Source organism: Labrus mixtus, chromosome 23 (assembly GCF_963584025.1).
Source record: "Labrus mixtus chromosome 23, fLabMix1.1, whole genome shotgun sequence".
In the NCBI taxonomy this organism is placed as follows: domain Eukaryota; kingdom Metazoa; phylum Chordata; class Actinopteri; order Labriformes; family Labridae; genus Labrus; species Labrus mixtus.
In genome coordinates this window covers 4392067-4412961 of record NC_083634.1, presented here as the reverse complement: position 1 = coordinate 4412961, position 20895 = coordinate 4392067, and the positions used below count along the sequence as shown (strand labels likewise).

The 20895-nt window shown below is 40.7% G+C and overlaps 2 protein-coding genes and 1 long non-coding RNA gene across 4 annotated transcripts; all 3 read right to left on the bottom strand.

Annotated features, from left to right (window-relative positions):
* Positions 1-9063: 9063 nt before the first annotated feature.
* On the bottom strand, positions 9064-12149 carry LOC132958783 (uncharacterized). Of its 2 annotated transcripts, none has more exons than XM_061031823.1 (7): positions 11966-12149; positions 11398-11544; positions 10364-10523; positions 10010-10072; positions 9740-9930; positions 9485-9587; positions 9064-9361 (listed from the first exon to the last, which is right to left on the bottom strand). In XM_061031823.1, the coding sequence occupies exons 1-7, from the start codon at positions 12045-12047 to the stop codon at positions 9232-9234; spliced, it is 876 nt and encodes a 291-aa protein (XP_060887806.1). In that variant the 5' UTR covers positions 12048-12149; the 3' UTR covers positions 9064-9231. The 2 variants fall into 2 exon arrangements, with proteins under 2 accessions (XP_060887806.1, XP_060887807.1); XM_061031824.1 differs by having other exon boundaries at positions 10364-10520.
* Positions 12150-15358: 3209 nt separating this feature from the next.
* On the bottom strand, positions 15359-17037 carry LOC132958811 (uncharacterized). Its single transcript, XR_009666837.1, has 2 exons — positions 16882-17037; positions 15359-15632 (listed from the first exon to the last, which is right to left on the bottom strand). It is a non-coding gene; the product is annotated as an uncharacterized LOC132958811 (long non-coding RNA).
* A 2637-nt stretch (positions 17038-19674) lies between these two features.
* Positions 19675-20895, bottom strand: LOC132958810 (C-C motif chemokine 4-like). Its single transcript, XM_061031862.1, has 3 exons — positions 20730-20895; positions 20537-20648; positions 19675-19979 (listed from the first exon to the last, which is right to left on the bottom strand). Exons 1-3 carry the CDS (start codon positions 20797-20799, stop codon positions 19886-19888), a joined length of 276 nt encoding a protein of 91 aa, XP_060887845.1. The 5' UTR covers positions 20800-20895; the 3' UTR covers positions 19675-19885.

Below are 20895 nucleotides of genomic sequence, written 5' to 3'. Positions count from 1 at the left end.
AGAAGCCAAAGTCGACTGACATGGTTCAGTTTTATTGCACAAATATGACTCTGCTAGCGTCTTAGAACTAATTGTTGACAAACTGTTAGCATGTGGAGTCTGTGTCTGTGTATTCAACTGTTACCATGGTAACTGGTGTCCAAGGCTAAATGGCTCCATTTTACATGCTAGCTGAGGTAGGTTTGTAAGCTTCCAAAAGTTTAAAGCTTACTTGAAGATCGACGAGGAAAGACACAACTTTTTGGTGGAAGATGGACTTTGGATTTGTTTATTAGTATGCAAACCTGAGACGTAACTCGGGTTAGACGACTTTCTGCAAAAATGTACACAGCCATCGAATCATTGCGTTCCCATTAGCCTCCCTGATTTCTGAGTCAGTCCATTTTCCTATCGCTGAATAGAGGCATAAAAATCCCTAAAGCCCAAAAATAAACCTTAAAAAAAGTCAAGTGGATAAACAGACAGCTCTTTTTTAAAAACATGTATTTTTTCCATAATGCTTTTATTTAATAATGAAAACAGCAAGAAGTACAGAAAATGTAAGATACAGTATTACACATCAGAAGAACACATGAACAAATGAATCAACCACATGTGTTGGAAGAGGACCTCTTTAAAAATATTACTTTTGTATATATAAAGAAGAAGCAAAGGCTTACAAGTAAAATGCATCAAACCTCATGATATGTTCTCCATGCTTTGCCTCACACATAAACCCCTGTAACCTCTCCCCTGCAGGATCAAAGGGGGATCAGAAAATGCATTCTGAGTTGTCTTGCAGGCGGGCTTAAATGTCAAGGTTGGCCAGTAGAATCTTGAACATTGGCTGGGACGCGTCAACACAGAGGGTATTTTCATTTATGTTTTCCACGCTGTGAACCAAAAGACAAATACAATCAAATTTGGTTAGCAAGGCTTCTTTTGTATCTCTGCAAAAGTCGACCTGCTGATATCCCCATAAGCTGGAGGGATAGCGTGCATCGCATTTGATCTAAAAGTAAAGCATGAAGCATGAACGAAGTGTACAGAGCTGTAAAGTTGTCTGCTCAACATGCAACCACCACTTCGCTGTTTACTAACTTGTAAGAAAGAGCAACTGGAAGTAGGTCCAATAGGGTGCATATCACCACCTATCATAGCAGAGGGACATACCTCTGTGAATAAATCCATTCTCCCTTGATGCATGTGTACTGGGACAAGGACAGTATTCCAATTAAATGGCCTCATTAAGCTGTAACTGTAGCTCGACTTACCTGTGCATGTACACTTACTGACTGTCTAAGTTGCACAAATACGTTTTATGTATTCGTATAATTTCAACAGTGTTCTCTCTCTCTTTCCCCTGCAGCAGATTTTTGGTTAAAAATATGACCAAGGACCAAGGAGTTCTTAACAAGGGTCAGTACTCTTTGATACTATCGACTATTAAATTCATGGAGCTTGTAAGGTTTTAATCCTTGAGGTATTGAAAAGTAGTGAAGCATCAGACATTTTGACAAGCTTAGAAAGAAAAGTGTGTTGTCACAGAAGCAGGTGACTTACAAAAGCAGGATAGAACAGCCAGGCTCTGGCCTCATCATCAACACAGATTTGACATCGCTCGGGTCAATGTTCTTCAGATTTTCAGTGCGAAAGCAATCTAGGCATTGGATCTCACTGGATTTCACTGTAAGGTCAAAAACACAAACAGTAGGTTTTATAGAATAAATGGATCATTGTCATGAATTGATCGAATAATTGAAAAATTAAATTATGGATTTGGATGCAAAAATATGCATTTCATTTTGTTACCCCTGTGAGCCTAGGTAAGAAACTACATTGATATCCAACAGTGTGCACAGTCTTTGTCAAAATAACCATAATCTGTTTTTCTCTGAAGGCTATGATTCCTCACATGCATCCTGATGCCTCATCAATTGATCAGGAATAGGTTGTGGGTATGGAGCATGGATTTGTGCTGTAAATGTCAAAGAGGGGGGAGCAGTTGTGGGTAACCATGTGCTTATGTCCAGTTCAGCAGAAGATGTGACCAAAGGCTCTTTGTAGCCTCTTGCCTGAGTCGTTGTTTCAGATCTGCGCCTGTGGGTGTGATGACAAATGTGTTACTTATCAACAAGTTACCTTACAGGAATAGATGATTAACACATCTGCTTATCAGTGCTGAAATACTCTTATCAGATTGTAATTGGTTGGCAACAAACACATCATCATGATTTAGAGGCTTCAATTAGTATGTTGACGGTCTTTATGAGGAAGATGGTTGGAGTTTAATGTGGACTTAAAATTGTGTTTAATGAGGCGAGAATATCTCAAGTCTCCTGCTGCATAAATATCACTTGAGATTACATATAATACCAAGCCCGATTTAAACTTTTTAGGATGGCGCAATAAAGAAAGAGACCTAGCAAAGACACGTCTTGTAATATGATGCACAACACATGTGACAGCAGGAAACACGAATCAAGACCAACGAAAGACAAATTACTAACTGAATCATTGCTTCTGTAAATGCCTGTTCTTTAATAACCCGGTTATACTGTTAAACTTGAAAATTAAAGAAAAAACGGCAAGCATTAGTTCAGCTAACAGGCACTGAAACCATAAAAAAACTGTTTTTTAATATTTAATATTTAGTGATTTTAAAGGTCACATAATCTCCTCCTCTTTAACCAGTTTAAATAAGTCTCAGAGCTCCTCAAAACATGTGTGTGAAGTTTCTTGTTCTAAATCCATTCTGATCCTGTATTTGATCATGTCTATAAACCTCTCTATTTCAGCCCTGCTCAGAACAGGCTGTTTCTGTGTCTGTACCTTTAAATATGTAAATGAGCTGTGTCTGACCACGCCCCCTCTCTGGAAGGGCTTGGGTGACTCAGGCTTTCTCTCTCCATGTCCTATTGTTTACGGTGAGAAGCCAGACTCAGAGGGCAGAACAAACACCTAGCTGTGGGAGTGTCACCCACCTGGGGGAGGGGTTACTGCCCTTTGTGATGTCACAAAGGGGAACTCGCCAAACAGCCTGTTTGAGCACACATCTTCTGAAAAGTGGAGCAGGCAAAAGACGGAGAGGATGGACTTTTCTCATCATTGGGGGGTTAATAGACAGACTAGGGACACATATTAGTGTTAGAGGAACATGGTGAAGTGGATTTTACATAATATGTGACCTTTAATGAGTCGTCTGTCTTATTTCATTTGATCTTGGAAGTCAGAAATTACTCGGAATTGCGAATTGGAAATTCTGAGAACTTTAAGTTGCCCAAGTTGAAATCCAACATGGCTGCTACGTGCATCAACAGTAACAGTTAAGCTGTACAGTCCAGTGTTTATCAGCAACTTAGTCCTCCTTTTGTGTAATTAAATCAATCACACCGATAGTATCGTGCAAGTTCAATCTGTGGACGTGTCATGTTATTTCCGCGCACAAGCTGTCACGTAGTGTGTTGTTACCACCTGGTATAAGCTAACAAAACAAAGGTACTCCTTGATTCGTTCATGTTGCTCATCCGACTTGTTGACAACTCGCAACTGGAACATGTTCAACTCGGGTGTGACGTCATTCCCAGCCCTGATAGAGTAAATGGCGGCATAAAATAAACCGAGCATCTAAAAACCAGCAAGCAGAGGTTCAACTCTCGGACCCATCTGATGTCCCGTGTCCAGCAAATAAAAGAGCAACAATGAAACAGAAATATTCCACTCAAAAATATTCATAACGATAAAAAACGATTTGCTAATAAAGTTGAGCACAAGAACATTAAACACAGAAGGATTCGATTGAGACACTGTTTTTAAAAGTTTATATACATTTGTCATCGTACTTACAGTCCATAACGAAAGAACCTCCTTGCAAATGATCGAGAAGCACAAACCCGTTGACCATCCATACTTGTCCGACTGAAAAAAAAAGGCAACAGTAAGTGATCTGAATTGTGCAATATGGTTTCTTCATTAATCCACAAATCAGTTTAAAAACCGACAGTCCAAAACATCTCCCTCTGCGGGACTGTTCTGAGAGTTAGGCCCTTTGCACAGCGAGTCAGTTTTTTTCGTCCGAAGTTGATGCACTCTGGAGCGATCGGTAGAATTCTGCTTGAAAAGGTGGATCTCAGTTCTCTTTTTTTTTCTGACCCTGACTCTTTGTTTGAAGTAAGAACATTCACCGACTCCTTTTCAACCTAATGCAGGAAGCATTTTTTGATTAGACCATCCACCCACAGTGCATTATGGGTAGGATTGTTAGCCTTTCACTACCATGGTGCCTTGGTGTAGAAACACAAGAACTATAAATGTATTTGCCAATATCATTGATGTAAAAACGTCTGTTTATATTTCACTGGAATGACAGAAACTTACAAGTATTCACGTTGCCTGCACGTTGGTGTTGGGTTCTGAAAAACCATGGCTGTAAACCGGGAGACGTCAACATGATCATCAACAAACTTCCCACAGAGACATCCACCACCAGGGACTAAAAACACAACATAGATAACAAAAACATAAAAACAAAATGGAGGTCAAAGAACACAAGAGTTGTATGTCGCGTCTCATCGTGCACGATCGCACGCTGGCCGTCCACAACGCACACGTTAAAAATTGAATTCTTTGCTCTGTGTATTTCAGTTTCTCCTTCCAAACAGTATGACATCTGGTGCTTTTTTTTTGTGAAGGTGGACAAACAGGTGTGTGGTGAGCGTTGTATTTGATGAGCTGGGAAAGCTGCCATGTTGCTTCCGGTTTGAATGCCAGGGGAAAATGGCCTTTCCTGTCAATCATAGGAGAATCCAGAGCTTCTTAGCTTGTTTTACAAAGTGGTGACAACGCTGCATAAATCATATCCACACCGTGATTGAAATGTTGAGTTCTGAGCTGGGTCAACACGGGAGAAAAAACTTTTTTTCGGCTCACTGCCAGCCGTTTATGACGGGGCTTTGAGTGATTTGAGTCAACAGCTCGTCAATACAAAAGCACTAGATCAGTGCTTCCCAAAGTGTGGGCTGCGGCCCCCTGGTAGGTTGTTTGGGTACTGCAGGTGGACCCCAAAAAGCCCTCCACCAAGTATAAAAATAAAAGAAATAATAATAATATTATAACAATAAATAATGATGATTTACCATGAGCCAACCCTTTAAGTGATTAGTAAGGCCTGTCATGACTATTCATGGACATAATATCACATAATATTTTACTATCTGTTTAGTAAACTTTCGTGTCTATCTTGCCATAATATCATGTTGTCATGTCCAATATTTTACATAACATTTATTTTATAACAGAATAATTTTGTATTTCAAAGTGGGCCGCGACAGTCTTAAAATTTGGAAAGGCTGGTCTAGATGTCAAACTGAAATTCACAGACCAGAGGTGTAAATATCTGACTGAGGTGGTGTGGACAGCGGACACAGTGTAACTTTACTGACAGTGATGGTAAGATAAACAGTTAACTGTTCAGGATTTCATTATCAGTTTCGATTAAAAAGGTCGGAGAGGAGGGGCCGACTTTTCAATCATTCCATGAATTAAAGGGGACATATTATGAAAAATCCCCTTTCACAGTGTTTTTGATCATATTTGGGTAACCTGAGTGTCTACTGACCCACAAAATGTGAAATAAACCCATCCAGTCCTTTGTTTGTGGTCTGCATAAGTCTTACAACACAGAGGACTCCACCCCGAGCCTAGAACAAAACTTTTGAACAGGTCCGCCATTTTTATTTTCGCTACAGAGGAGTGATGTCTTCCAAAAAAAAACTCAGGGGGGATCTCATTGCATTTAAAGAGACACACACACCAAAACGGAGCGTTCTGAGAGAGCTGGTTTATATAGGGTCACAAACCTCCTCTGGTGTTTGATTCATGTTATATTTTGACCAAAGCACAGCACAGATGTTTCATTTAGACCAGAGGGGACTGTTTGAAAAGGTGGAGAAGGGGGAGAATATGTCCTCTTAAAAAAAAAAAAGGCCCACTCAAGTTTAGCTGCGGAGGGGCCTCACATGTTTGCGTTATGGGGCTGCAGGTTCAAATAATATTTTAAATAGATGTACAAGTCTCACCATTACGATACCCAATAGCAAATTCCGGACCCTGTTGACCTCTGGGTAAGAAATCTGTCTGGAGTTTTTGGGTTGTTTGTTCAGGCTGTGTCGTGGATTCCAGGTGCGCAGGTGTTGGCTGTGTGGATGGTTGAGGTGACTGACTGTATGGAGTGGTCGAATCTGTAGACGGCTGATTGGGAAGTTGCGTTGATTCTCCGTTTGGCTCCTTGGATGGTTTGGGTTCCTGACTGGCGGACTCTGAAGATCGCTGGATAACTGGTCTGGAGCTGGTCCAGTGGGAGTTATCAGAAATACGCAGGCAGAACTCACCGTAATGCACAGAGCTGTCAGGGTCATGTTCTGTGGGTGATGTCAACTCTGCATCTGGAGAGAACAAAGTCATTTAAACGATGACAGAACACAGGGCAAAGGTGATGAGTTCTTGACCAGCATATAAATTGTCTTGTTCACTCTTGTTTTTATCAGCTAAGAAATATTGCCAAACTTAAGCCCATTGTTCCCACAGCTCAAATGGAGATGATTCTTCACGCCTTCATTTCTTCCCGTTTGAATTACTGTAACTCACTTTTTACCTTCCTTAACAAAACATCTCTTCTAGTTCAAAATTCTGCAGCCAGATTAATTACCAGGTCGTCCAAAAGGTCACACACCACCCCAATTCTGTTTTCCCTACACTGGCTTCCCATCAATTTTAGAATACAAATCAAGATTCTTGTTATTACTTTAAACGACCTGCATGGACAGGCACCGGCCTACCTCACAGAACTATTACGGCCGTATACTCCCAGCAGATCTCTTAGGTCTTCTGATCAGGGTTTGCTGCTAGTCCCTCACACCAGACTGAAGACCGAGGTGGACTGTTTAAAAAGCAACTTAAGACCCATTTGTTTAGACTTGCTTTTGATTCATATGTTTGTTTATTGTTGAGGTTTTTGTTGTTTGCTTTCTCTATTTGGTTCTCCTCCATTTGTAAAGCACTTTGTGACTCTGCTCTTGAAAGGTGCTATATCAATAAAGTTATTATTATTATTTACATACGTTTTGAAGCTCAGAAATTCTCTTAAATTCCAAAAGGGCATGTTAATTAGGTGTGGGATGAAATATCGATACAGCCTGAAATCCTCGCCCTGACTTGTGTGATAAATGATTGAATCGCTGGTGTATATATCGATATTTTATACATTAACCCTACACTTGACTTTGCTAGGGGCATTTTACCTTCTTCATCTAATAAGATAACATGATGTATGATTATTTGATTGTCTAAGAATATGTTAAATATCTCAGGATCCTCTCAATATCCTTGACACATTTCTTCTCATGAGTTACCGTCCCATTAAACAAAGTGTATAGATAGATAATGTTTTAAATAAGCCACTGGACTTACCTTCTGCAGTCGTTCGGAGAAGAAGAGTCGTCAAAAGCAGTTGACTGATGAATAAGGTGTTCATGGTGACCCCAGGCGAGGTGGACTGAGTTTACTGGAACACGTTGTGCGTCTTTAACATCACATGAGGCTCGTTATCTGATCATTCAGATGCAGAGGAGGAAGGAAGTCCGGCAGGTGAAGATTTTGCTTTCGGCTGTGTTGCAATATGAAGGGATCGCTCATTCTCGCTCATTTTATGCACACTTTCATGTGGGCTGTAATTCTTTCTAATTCTCATAGTCCACTGCACAGCTCCTACATTGCACCTTTTCTACATTTTGTGTTTTTATTTTTATATTTTATTTTTATATTTAATTTTTTATATTAAATTTTTTTTAAATTCTATTTTATATATTATAATATCTTCTTATACTCTATTATTTAAGTTGTTGCTAGTTCTGCTTTATTTCCTCTTTCCTCTATTGTTTAGCACCAATACACCAAGTCAAATTCCTTGTATGTGTAAATGTACTTGGCAATAAACCCCGATTCTGATTCTGATTCTGATTTTTTTAGAAGTTAAACGCCATGATTGACAGCTTGGTCGGCTAATGTGGCTGCTGCTGTGTGGATTAGAGGAGTAGAGGAGGAAGAGTGAGAGAACACGTATGAAGCACTAACACAAGCCCTCACAACAACAACATTTTCACTTCGTCCAATCAGAAAAGGTGTTTGTGCTTGATGAGGTGTACGCTAAAATAAACAACAAAAAACTGTTTTACAAATGATGAAGCAAAGATAAAAGTTTATTAATGAAAAAAACAGAATATACAAAACACAAACAATATGTCAAGTCAAATGCAAGTTACTGAATCATGCTAAATATACACTCACCGTCCACTTTATTAGGTACAGCTGTTCAACTGCTCCTTAATGCAAATATCTAATGAGCCTAACACATGGCAGCATCTCAATGCATTTAGGCATGTAGACATGGTCAGGACGATCTTCTGAGGTTCAAATCAGAATGGGGAAGAAAGTTGATTTTAGTGAGTTTGAACGTGGCATGGTTGTTGGTGCCAGACGGGATGGTCTGAGTATTTCAGCAACTGCTAATCTACTCGGATTCATTACAACCGAGATATGCAGACGAGCATCTCTGAAGGCACAACACGTCCAGTATTGTTGCTGACCATGTCCAACACTTTATGACCACAGCGTACCCATCTTCTGATGGCTACTTCCAGCAGGATAAGGCGCTATCAACCCGGTACTAGTCAGATGTACCTAATAAAGTGGCCGATGAGTGTAATTATTAATGGAGTAATTTGCATCACTAATGATCTATAAACTATATAACCCCCTCCCCTCCAAATAATGCATTTTCATCAATGTTGATGCTAATCTTTGACATATCCAAGACTTTGTTTGAAAAATATCTTATAATTTTTTTTAGCAGTTTTAGGGGGCAGATATTTTTGTCCATGAGGGCGGTAAATGTGTGCACAGTGTATTATAGACCTATAGACCGAGACCTATAAAAGAAAATTCAATTTCAAAATGTATATAGACAAAAAACTTCTTATGAAAAATCATGTCATACACACTAACACAGTCAAAATGATTGATAAAAGAACAATTCACCTTTTTGGAGAAAAATGTCCAGATTGATACCCGAGGGTTAATTTAAAAAAAAAAAAAACAGAATATAAAACAATATGTGATGATCTCTTGAGAATAGATGAAGGTTGAATGAATGGATGGAGAATTGGAACCTTCCGTACATGGGACGGGACCTGACCGCTAGGTCGGCTCTACTCCAAGAGTAGTTACTTCAAAAGTAGTCATCTTTTTGACGATGACTTTCAATATTCTTTTAACCCACATACTCTCTGGATCCATACAGATTTTCTTGCCATTTTTAGTCACTATTCTGGAGAGAAAATATCAAAAGATCTCTGTTAGTAACAGTTACATGTGTGTGTCTCAGGACGTTGTGCAATGTAAGCTTCACTAAAGCACATTTTCTTTTTAATGAATTACAAACTCTACTTACATGATTGATTGTATGGGGCACTGAGGAGGATGTTGTACCAATATTTCCTTAATCGTCGAGACACGTATCTGCTTTGATGTAGTTCTGAAGCAGCACTCGACCACTAGATAAAATTAGTTATTACTGTTATTAATATAAGTGAAGGTTAAACAAACATCAAACAGCTAATGCTGAAGCCAAAAACTTGAAGCACAGTACATGGAAGTAGCTTTTAGAGGTGAAGAAATAAAATTGATGTTGAGGACAACGACTCACCAGGCGGTCTAGCTCTCTCTTCTGATCTGTTCTGATTGTCCTGCGGTGGGACAGGAGCAGCTGAACGATGGGTGTTTGTAAAAAGAGAAGCTGCTGAGGTGCTGCTTTCAGTCATCCCAGAGTCTGTGGTGACTTCTGAGGAAGTTGCTCCCAGAGTATCAGAAGTAGCAGGAGTCGTCTCATTCAAGTCTCTATATGGAAGCAAAGAAATATGTGACATCTTTGCCATACAGGGCTTTTTTTCAACACCCAAAAAACTACAGAACTTACAGAGCGAGCAGACCAATTAAAGCTTCTGGATCCATGCACACCTCCATGTTGGTATACGTCATGCTTTTCCAACACAGACGAACGGAAACACAAGAACAAAAAAAGATTAATCTTACCATACACACACACAAAATAAATACATTGATACAAATAATCTACGCCCCCAAATAATCGTTTTTAATTGAAGGATTTTTGATGTGGCCGATAGTGGCCAATCAGATTTGAAGGGGGGCTCATGCCGACCCAGGCCGCCCCCCTCTGGACACGCCCCTGGCTATAAGCATTGTCACACACTGTTTCAAACAGAATAACAGAGCTACTAAATCAGAGAACAAATAATATTCACTGACTTACATTATCTTGGGCTCACATCCTGGTGCAAGAGGTCTGACGTCTACACTCACAAACTCTGAATCTTTTTGTAGCATTTTTGTGTTGTTGCAATGACAGTTTTGTGGATTTCTGGTCTTCTCGGAAGCACTTCGATGCGATGTCAAGTTGCTCTTCGTGGCTGCTGTGAAAAAATGGACGTAAGCAAGTGGACCAGAGTGCTTGACAACGAGCAAACTACCTGTTCATCCAATCTCAGCTAACACGATCGTACCCCCAGCTCAAGAAATACAGCAGTTTAATGTCTATCTCTGTACCTCTCTCAAGTGTCAATTTGCAGTGTCATTGTGGACTCCCTGGACTCAACTTAGCACTTTTCAAAACAATCTGGCTAAGATCGTTCTGCAAGACATGAGATTCTGAACATGAAGCAATAATAAAATTTGGTTTAAGTTTCAAATGTGTCCCAGTGGGGTCAGGCTAAGGAAGAAGTTGAGTTGGTAACTTTTAAAATGGATTAAATTAGTAGTCCAGAAATGACATTACATTTTTTTTAAATGTTAGCTGATGTATATTTTTTATCTATATTTTATCTTGTTTTATTTTTTAATATTTTTTACATTTCTTATTCTGGCAATCCTTGCTCTTTGCTGCTGTGACAATGTAAATGTATCTGTTGTGGGATAAATAAAGAAGTATCTTATCTTATGACAATATAGAGGGGTGTCTGAAGTGTTTAATTTTGTAGCCTCCGCCTCGTCATAACAGAAAAAACTCTGCCTTCCATGAATGCATTTATTATTTCAATAATACTCACTACTTTCTCGGCAATACACTATCCAGCTGTGCAGAATGGATACAGGATTTTGAAGTAACTTTCAGTCAACTTTTACAATAAAAAAAACAAAAACACATCGACTGTACAGTATGGAAGGGTTATCGAATGTGTTGTTCAATCTTTGAAATACGGTGTGAAAAAGTGAATGTTTATGCCTTCTTCATCACACAACCCAAGAGAAAGTACACAGATATAACAGATAAATACAGATATGGCTTACCTTCAGCTGTTGTGTTTGTGTTGTTGGTTTTATCCGAGGTGTCGATGGCTGAATGTGGAGTTGATGTCGGGTTCGTATCGGACTGCAGGTGAAGACAAAACTCTCCAAACAGCATCTCTTCATCCGAGCTCCTTCTCTCCACAAACACTGAAAACACCATCACAGCTTCATGAACAGATCGGGAAAATCAACACAACTTCATCAGTACTCTCTGCATTATCTTAAACATTTTTATGTGAAGTTAGCAAAGTGACACAAGCTATGGAGCCTCACAAGGGACGAGGAAGGAAATAAAGATTCAGATTAGGAACTGAGAAACTGTTTTTGAGATCCCAAGAAACAGCGCTTTTCTGAGCGCCCGTGACTTGAAGGAGCAATTTATCCTGCAAAAACCTTTTTAGGATCGAGCAAAAGTTACTCAGGATCTCACAAATGTGTCTTTGATCTCGGGAACTATCAAGAGTTTCTCTGAATCAACCTAAATTATTCCCTTTATGTCCCTTTTGGGGCCCCATACATAACGGCAACTTTGTGAGTAAGAGCACAAACTTTTCATGACTCTTCTTACCTGAGAAAGGATCTGCTTGCAAAAAGAAGAAAATCCATGCCACATTCAGGAGAGCGACGGTGATCTTGGCAGTCCAATGCATGGTTCAATGAATGTGTTAACAACTACTGATGTACTGACTGTGAGGGATACATGTGTGTTGCAGTATATAACCACTCTGAAAAGACCTAAAAACACTTTTATCTGTGTATCTGCAGGTGTTTTTCCATGATGCAGAGTTGTGTAATTTACCATTTGACCACAAAACCTAGAGTTAATCTTCTGCAGAAGGTGTGATTTGATCTCTCACGCACACACGACACAAACTGCAGTCCAACTGAAATCGCTTTATTTTTTACCCATCCTATTTTATACATTTAAACAACAGCAATGCCCTACAACAGCCCAAAACATTTCTGTTCCTGTAATCGAGCTGCAGCTTTGGATATGATGCCAATTCATCAAAAATCAAAATAACAAAATACTGCATTTTGAGTCAACACAAGCTAAGCTCTGGTCGTCCATCATTCGCACAGTTCATGATTTGATCTCTGGCTGTCACATCGACAAATAAAGTGAGCAAAGGTTCCTTGGTTATTTGTCTAGCCTCTGTGATTAACACGTGTGTGATTGAATAAATATGAGACTGATTGTTAAATGTTTTTTTTACATTAAAGTTAAAAAACAGCAACACAAAGTTATTGCAGTTCACCCTTTTCTGTCTCTCGAGTTAAGATGAGTATTTCACCTGCTCTAAACATCGTTATAATTATCTACAAACAGGCTGTACATCTCTTAATAAACCGACATGTCATGACTCAGCCTTTTTATTTCGATACATCTTGGCCTTAACAAACTGCAACAGTCAAAAAGTCCTGTTGAACAACTCTTCTAATCTCTGAAAGAGGAAGTGACAAAAATAAACTCAATAATGTGAGAGACATGAATAAATTTTTTCTAAACAAAACCAAAGTAGTTTGATATTTTCAGCCTTTGGCCTCAGCTGTCATTTTGTCAATGCCCTCTTAGTTGAAAACAGTTCAACTTTGGGACAGCACCACGCTCGTCATTGTCATGACTCTTCACATCAACTTAATTTTTCAACATTGGAGGTTGCCGCTTGCTTGTACCAGGACACATTTATGGTTGGAGGCCGAGTCGAGACCAAGACCAAGACCAAGGCAGGACGAGACCGAGACAAGACCAACACATGAAGGGATCGTGGCTGAGTGGAGACCAAGACCTAGGCAGGACGAGACCGAGACAAGACCAACACATGAAGGGATCCAGGTCGAATGGAGACCAAGACCTAAGCAGGACGAGACCGAGACAAGACCAACACATGAAGGGATCCAAGTCGAGTAGAGACCAAGACTGAGGCAGGGCGAGACCGAAACAAGACCAACACATTGAGGGATAAAGGTCCAGTCAAGACCAAGACCAAGGCAGGGTGAGACCGAGAAAAGGCCGAGACATTTAGGGATCAAGGTCCAGTCGAGACCAAGACCTAGGCAGGGCGAGACCGAGACAAGACCAACACATGAAGGGATCCAGGTCGAGTAGAGACCAAGACCTAGGTAGGGCGAGACCGAGACAAGACCGACACATGAAGGGATCCAGGTCGAATGGAGACCAAGACCTAGGCAGGACGAGACCGAGACAAGACCAACACATTGAGGGATAAAGGTCCAGTCAAGACCAAGACCAAGGCAGGGCGAGACCGAAACAAGACCAACACATTGAGGGATAAAGGCCCAGTCGAGACCAAGACCAAGGCAGGGTGAGACCAAGACAAGGCCGAGACATTTAGGGATCAAGGTCCAGGCGAGACCAAGACCAAGGCAGGGCGAGACCGAAACAAGACCAACACATGAAGGGATCCAGGTCGAGTAGAGACCAAGACCTAGGCAGGGCGAGACCAAGACAAGACCGACACATGAAGGGATCCAGGTCGAATGGAGACCAAGACCTAAGCAGGACGAGACCGAGACAAGACCAACACATGAAGGGATCCAGGTCGAGTAGAGACCAAGACTGAGGCAGGGCGAGACCGAAACAAGACCAACACATTGAGGGATAAAGGTCCAGTCAAGACCAAGACCAAGGCAGGGTGAGACCGAGAAAAGGCCGAGACATTTAGGGATCCAGGTCCAGTCGAGACCAAGACCTAGGCAGGGCGAGACCGAGACAAGACCAACACATGAAGGGATCCAGGTCGAGTAGAGACCAAGACCTAGGCAGGGCGAGACCGAGACAAGACCAACACATGAAGGGATCCAGGTCGAGTAGAGACCAAGACTGAGGCAGGGCGAGACCGAAACAAGACCAACACATTGAGGGATAAAGGTCCAGTCAAGACCAAGACCAAGGCAGGGTGAGACCGAGAAAAGGCCGAGACATTTAGGGATCAAGGTCCAGTCGAGACCAAGACCTAGGCAGGGCGAGACCGAGACAAGACCAACACATGAAGGGATCCAGGTCGAGTAGAGACCAAGACCTAGGCAGGGCGAGACCAAGACAAGACCGACACATGAAGGGATCCAGGTCGAATGGAGACCAAGACCTAAGCAGGACGAGACCGAGACAAGACCAACACATGAAGGGATCCAGGTCGAGTAGAGACCAAGACCTAGGCAGGGCGAGACCAAGACAAGACCGACACATTGAGGGATAAAGGCCCAGTCGAGACCAAGACCAAGGCAGGGTGAGACCGAGACAAGGCCGAGACATTTAGGGATCAAGGTCCAGTCGAGACCAAGACCAAGGCAGGGCGAGACCGAGACAAGACCAACACATGAAGGGATCGTGGCTGAGTGGAGACCAAGACCTAGACAGGGCGAGACCGAGACAAGACCAACACATTTAGGGATCAAGGTCCAGTCGAGACCAAGACCAAGGCAGGGCGAGACCGAGACAAGACCAACACATGAAGGGATCCAGGTCCAGTCGAGACCAAGACCTAGGCAGGGCGAGACCAAGACAAGACCGACACATGAAGGGATCCAGGTCGAATGGAGACCAAGACCTAGGCAGGACGAGACCGAGACAAGACCAACACATGAAGGGATCCAGGTCGAGTAGAGACCAAGATTGAGGCAGGGCGAGACCGAAACAAGACCAACACATTGAGGGATAAAGGTCCAGTCAAGACCAAGACCAAGGCAGGGTGAGACCGAGAAAAGGCCGAGACATTTAGGGATCAAGGTCCAGTCGAGACCAAGACCTAGGCAGGGCGAGACCGAGACAAGACCAACACATGAAGGGATCCAGGTCGAGTAGAGACCAAGACCTAGGCAGGGCGAGACCAAGACAAGACCGACACATTGAGGGATAAAGGTCCAGTCAAGACCAAGACCAAGGCAGGGTGAGACCGAGGTCGTAACCGAGGGAAATAAATCAAAATTGAGACCAAGACCGATTTCGAGTACTACAACTTTAATTTTGGCTTCACTTTTGTATAACGAACACAAAACAAACACTCATCGTGCCTGCTAACAACATAGAGCAGAGAAGACCAAACTTTTAAATGTCTCTGTCACTTTTAACATGGAAACGATCGATCGTGTTGTCATTCAGCTCCATGTTTCTGCTTCACAGCGGGGAGAGAGAGGATGTCTTTCATCCATCGAGGTAACTTCACAGAGCATTTGGATTGTAGCAGAATCGTTGACCTGATGGTGTTATTACTCTGTAGAAAGAAAAGATGTTTTACTATCACAGTGTGACATAAGGAGACGCACATATATGTATATGAGGAAGAGATTGTAAAGTTGCTTACACTAAAAATAACAGATTTAATTTCTCCACTTTAAGCTGGAAAAAGTTTCTGAAAATGAAAGTATTTTGTTTTTAATTACATCCAGGGCAGTATTTGTGAACTTTATTTATTTTTTGTGTGAAAATAAATTAAAGATTATTTCATTGGCAAATTAAAATGTTAAATGTTAAATCAAATCTAAATGTTAAATGTTAAATCTAAATGTTAAAAATACATATTGCAATTCCAAATATTTCACTTTGATCAATAATATTAAGAATTACACCTAAATATTTAGAAATATTTGTTTCATGAATTTTTAACATTTAGATTTAACCTTTAAAGAGGACATATTCTCCCCCTTCTCCACCTTTTCAAACAGTCCCCTGTTGTCTGAATGAAACATCTGTGCTGTGCTTTGGTCAAAATATAACATGAATCAAGCACCAGAGGAGGTTTGTGACCCTGTATAAACCAGCTCTCTCAGAACACTCAGTTTTTGTGTGTGTGTCTCTTTAAATTCAATGACCCCCCTGAGTTTTCCCCGTAGATATCACTCCTCTGTAGTGAGAATAAAAATGGCGGACCTGTGCAAAAGTTTTGTTCTAGGCTGGGGGTGGAGTCTATGGATGGAGATACCAGGGGAGGGGATTTTTTTTTTTACCAGAATCCCACTGTGACATCACAAGGAGAGCACATTTGAAACGGAGCATTTTTCTCTGTGTTGTAAGACTTATGCAGACCACAAACAAAGGACTGGATGGGTTTATTTCACATTTTGTGGATCAGTAGACACTCAGGTTACCCAAATATATGTTCAGAAACACTGTAGAAGTGGATTTTACATAATATGTCCCCTTTAAAATGAACAGTTAGATTTTATATTTAGATTTAACATTTAGATTTACCAATGAAATTTTCTTAAAAAATAAATATGACAAATTTGACAAATGTTGCTCTCAATGTGATAAAAAAAACTTAAAATTCACAAAACGTTTTCGAGCTGAATGTGAAGGAAGTAATTTTGTTATTTCTAGTGTGAGCAACTTGACAATCTGCGCTCCGTATAAACAAACGTTGAAATGTGTAAACCCTGATTTGTCATGTTGTTTTCATAGATTCATAGATCAGATGTTTAAAGCGTCTTAAATGACGCTGAAAGTTTTTGTCTTATACTCACACCATAGCTTTAGCAGGACACTCAGGTGGAGCCTGATTTTCGAAACGCGTACCAGGTTCAAAATCATCGGGAAGTCTGGGGGAGTCTTCTGGGCAGCAGTGCGATGATGTTGCTTAAAAATAAAAAACTATATTGTTATAAAGTGAATTTCATACTTAAGTCAACAGAGTTTTGGTGATGGCATTCTCAGCGCTGCACTCACTGGGAGACAATAAAGGTGGGGGTTTACGGCCGGGGTTTTCTTCCACAGGGTCGCTGTCGAGAGGAAAAGGGGCGGAGCTTTCAGTAGAAACGACCTCAGTGGAGGTCAGGTCCAGGTCAGGTGGAGGACTGGTTGTCCCGTTATCGTCCCTAACAACAGAGGAAGAACAGGACTTTAGTTTTCAGCGGCAGGAGGGTGCAGTTCATTTTGAAGATTTTAAAAACATGCTTGTTTCAAATATGTTTCATGTACGAAGCATGAAGAGCAACCGCAGGAGAAACATTTAACAACGGAGGAATAGCTGTGACGGAGAGTGAAAATGAGATAACAGATCAACTAGTTACAATGAAGTAAATAATTCACATTTACTTACATGATGTGAGTTTCAGCTTCTGGTTCTGACATCGGCATGTTGACAATCATGATTTCTAGTCGATAAGAAATTCAAAGCAATAATCAGCTAAATATAAAATACACAGCATGTGTTTGTTCATCTCCTTAGAGCAGACACATGGACTTACCCTCAGATGTGATGTTATCTTGTGGAAGCTGAATACAAAACTCTCCAATCACCCCCTCCTCCTCGTCAGCACCTCTCCTCCGTACTGTCGCTGCAAAGAGACAAACGCTACCTTCACTTCACTCTGTAAACACACAGCCGTCTCATATTGTGTGCAGGTTTCTCCTACCTGAGAAAGGATCTGTTGTTAAGAAGAAAAGGATCCATGCGATGTTCACGAGCACCACAGTGACCTGCACCGTCCAATGCATGTTTCTATCTGCACGCTGGGGCCGGGCGGACTGCGTCTTTCCTCCTGAGCGGAGGTTTAATAAACGGCAGATTCTACATATCATCAAAAAACATCTCAAAGGGAAAGAGGTTCACCACTGGGTGTGTCTTATGTGATGTTTGACTAACCTTTAAAACCACAAAGTGTACAGAGATGCTTTAAGATGATAAACGTTTAGTCCAGATGAACTCCGGCTATGTGTCATCATTTTAAGAAAACCCGGTCTGATATTAAATATAGAACACAGATAAGTCATTTGCTTGTGTTGCTTAATATTTGGGACAGATAACTCAGCCTTGGAAACAACGTGATGACTGTCGGTGATGTCAGAACATCGGCCAGTCAATTTCTTTGGAGGCCCTGCACGGGTTGATGAGGGGCCCGTTGAGGGGCTCCATGCAGGCCCTGTAACCTGTGGCACATTTAGGATCTAGTTTTCTGGCTCAATGCTGCCAAATCATTTAGAAACTAATTAAATCTACAACCACATTGCACAACCCAAAACAGTTTGGTTAAAACTGTTTGTCGCTGTGAAATAACCCTGGAACAAAACTGTCACTGTGAATGAACGTATACAATGTTACAATTCCCTTAGCAGAATATACATATATTATTTAATTTAAATGACCATATACTGTAAAAACTAACTCATGTTTACTTCAGCATCTTTGCATTACTCTCCACTGCACTATTATTTTATATTATCCTATTTAGCCTTGTACCTATTAGGATAGGATAGTACTTGATTGATCCCCAGAGGGGAAATTCGGGGTCTTAGTCTTTGCTTATTTTTGTGTTTATTGTTGATATTTAATATTGTACCTTTGTACAAAGAGAACACAGTTTACCAAAGTAAAATTCCTTGTGTGTTTAAGCATACCTGGCCAATAAAGCTGATTCTGATTCTGATTAAAGTGAAAGTACTTTTCTGATCATCAAGTTTCAGATCATCATGAAAACCCAGGAGAAGTCTGTCATTACCTGACAAAGAGTTCTTTAGAATATGTGTAGCGACTCTCCGGCTCAACAGAGAGAAGGTTGGTCCTGGTACATTGTCGTGCACAAAATGTAGACTGTAAATATTCATGTTTGAAGCCTGAGTGACGTCAGCCCTCTGTTCCTGCAGGGGGCGCCAGAGGCTCATCAGCAGCAGCCGCCATGTTGGAAATCCTGTCTCAGTCTAACTTTCAGTCAACCTAACGACAGGCTGAGAGCTGGAGCTGAGGCGGGTTTTAAGACTCCTGACAAACAGTTACATCGCGTCCACCTCTCAATCATGTCAGCTACACGCCTAACTATGGATAACACGTATTGTTCATGAAATCAAAACAGATCCGTTTAAAAAAAAAAAAAAAATCATTCCCGTACAGTGATGACAATAACTAATCAGACCTATTGACAATAACTAATCAGACCTATTGACAATAACTAATCAGACCTATTGTTTTTTGTACCAGGCTGTAAACATGTTAATTTATGCTGTAAAAACGACATTCGATGAATTGCAGGATTTTACACTTCTACATTGGCTTCAAAATAGCAAGTGATACATTTTCATGATTTCTTTATATACATTTTTTTTTTCATATCAATCTCTCACCTGGCGCTTTGAATTGTGGGAAACAAGAGGAATACTTGCAGACCGGTATTTTTAGCAGACTACCGATCTCTGCTGATGACTGTTTCGCATCCTGCGTACTCCATTTGAGCCGAATCAGTGTGTCCTACGACTAACAGCCGGTTTAGAAAGCAGCCAGCCTTACAATGTGAAAATCTCCCATGAAAGAACGAACAGACAAATGAAGAGTCATTTTTTTATTAAGATTTTTAAAAAGTTGAGTTAAAAAAACATTTTAAAGTTATGATAAAGACAAAGGATAATAAGTCTGTTTGTAAGCACATTCATGGTTTAATAGGTTCTTCTCGCTTGGAGAAGATTTTCACATCAATACAAACATAACGACCATATATGGGCATGCTGTTATAGTGCATGGACTGAAAGGAAGTTGGTTTAAAAGCGAGACTCATCCACACTCCTCAAGATGCTCTCGACCCAGGAGAGGTTTGGATCCACACAGATGCTAACAGACTTCACCGTGACCAGGCTGGAAGGAAAAAGAAATGAAACTGATTTTAGATTCATTATCTTTGTTTTAAAGAACTTCAGATGAAAGGAAGAAAGACCAACAAAGGATGACCTGTTTGGATTGTAGATTACCTTTTTATTTTTAAATGACAATGACTGCCACAGATTGTAAACTCTCTAAAGTCGTGAGTGGACCCCCTTAAAAAAACTATTTAGAATAAAGAAGTTCTGTTTTGTTTCATGTTTGACACATCAGGTGTTCATTTAAAAAAAATATTATAAACAAAACAAAATATTCAAATGTCACACATGCAATTACAATACGATTAATCTTTATGAACTGTCGAAAATATGCGATTAATCACAAGTAAAAGATGTAAATCATTTGACAGTTCTAAATTAAATACAATGCAGGAGAGAAAATGGAAAATTTAAACCAACTTGGTGACAAAAGGACAAAACAATAAAGATGTATAAAGAAATTAAAATCAAAACAAAGAGGGCATCAGATTTAGTCAAATTCTAAATGAAGAATCAAAGTTCAATAAAAGCGTCAAACCGGGATCAAACACTCACATGACTCCGGTCTTCGGGCAGCGTTCATCGGTCATGTAATACGAGCGGACCTTGTTTTTGTTCAACCTCCTCGGGTAGAATTTGAAGCAGCAGTCGTCGGGGCCGATTGCACCTGAAGAAGAAAAGACCACACAGTTATAGACTTTCAGATCGTCTCAAAGAGAGTAGATTTAAATGATTTTTGTTTTCTTACTGCTGCTGAGGACGGAGGAGAACAGAGCAGCTCCCAGCATGCACAGCAGGAGGATGTGAGCGCTCCTCATGATGAAGAAGATCTTCTTGTGTCTGGAGATGATGATGAAGATGAATTAATCGGCTGCTCTCTTCGACTGCAACAGAGGGCTTCTAAACAAAAGGTG

Coding starts and splice junctions, on each gene's coding strand:
- LOC132958783 (XM_061031823.1), bottom strand. CDS start 12,047: ATGCATTGGACTGCCAAGATCACCGTCGCTCTCCTGAATGTGGCATGG. Junction 11,545..11,965: donor GCAAGCAGATCCTTTCTCAG/GTAAGAAGAGTC, acceptor TGGTGTTTTCAG/TGTTTGTGGAGAGAAGGAGC. Junction 10,524..11,397: donor CACAAACACAACAGCTGAAG/GTAAGCCATATC, acceptor ATTTTTTCACAG/CAGCCACGAAGAGCAACTTG.
- LOC132958810 (XM_061031862.1), bottom strand. CDS start 20,799: ATGAGGAGCGCTCACATCCTCCTGCTGTGCATGCTGGGAGCTGCTCTG. Junction 20,649..20,729: donor CTCCTCCGTCCTCAGCAGCA/GTAAGAAAACAA, acceptor TTTCTTCTTCAG/GTGCAATCGGCCCCGACGAC. Junction 19,980..20,536: donor TGCCCGAAGACCGGAGTCAT/GTGAGTGTTTGA, acceptor TTTTCCTTCCAG/CCTGGTCACGGTGAAGTCTG.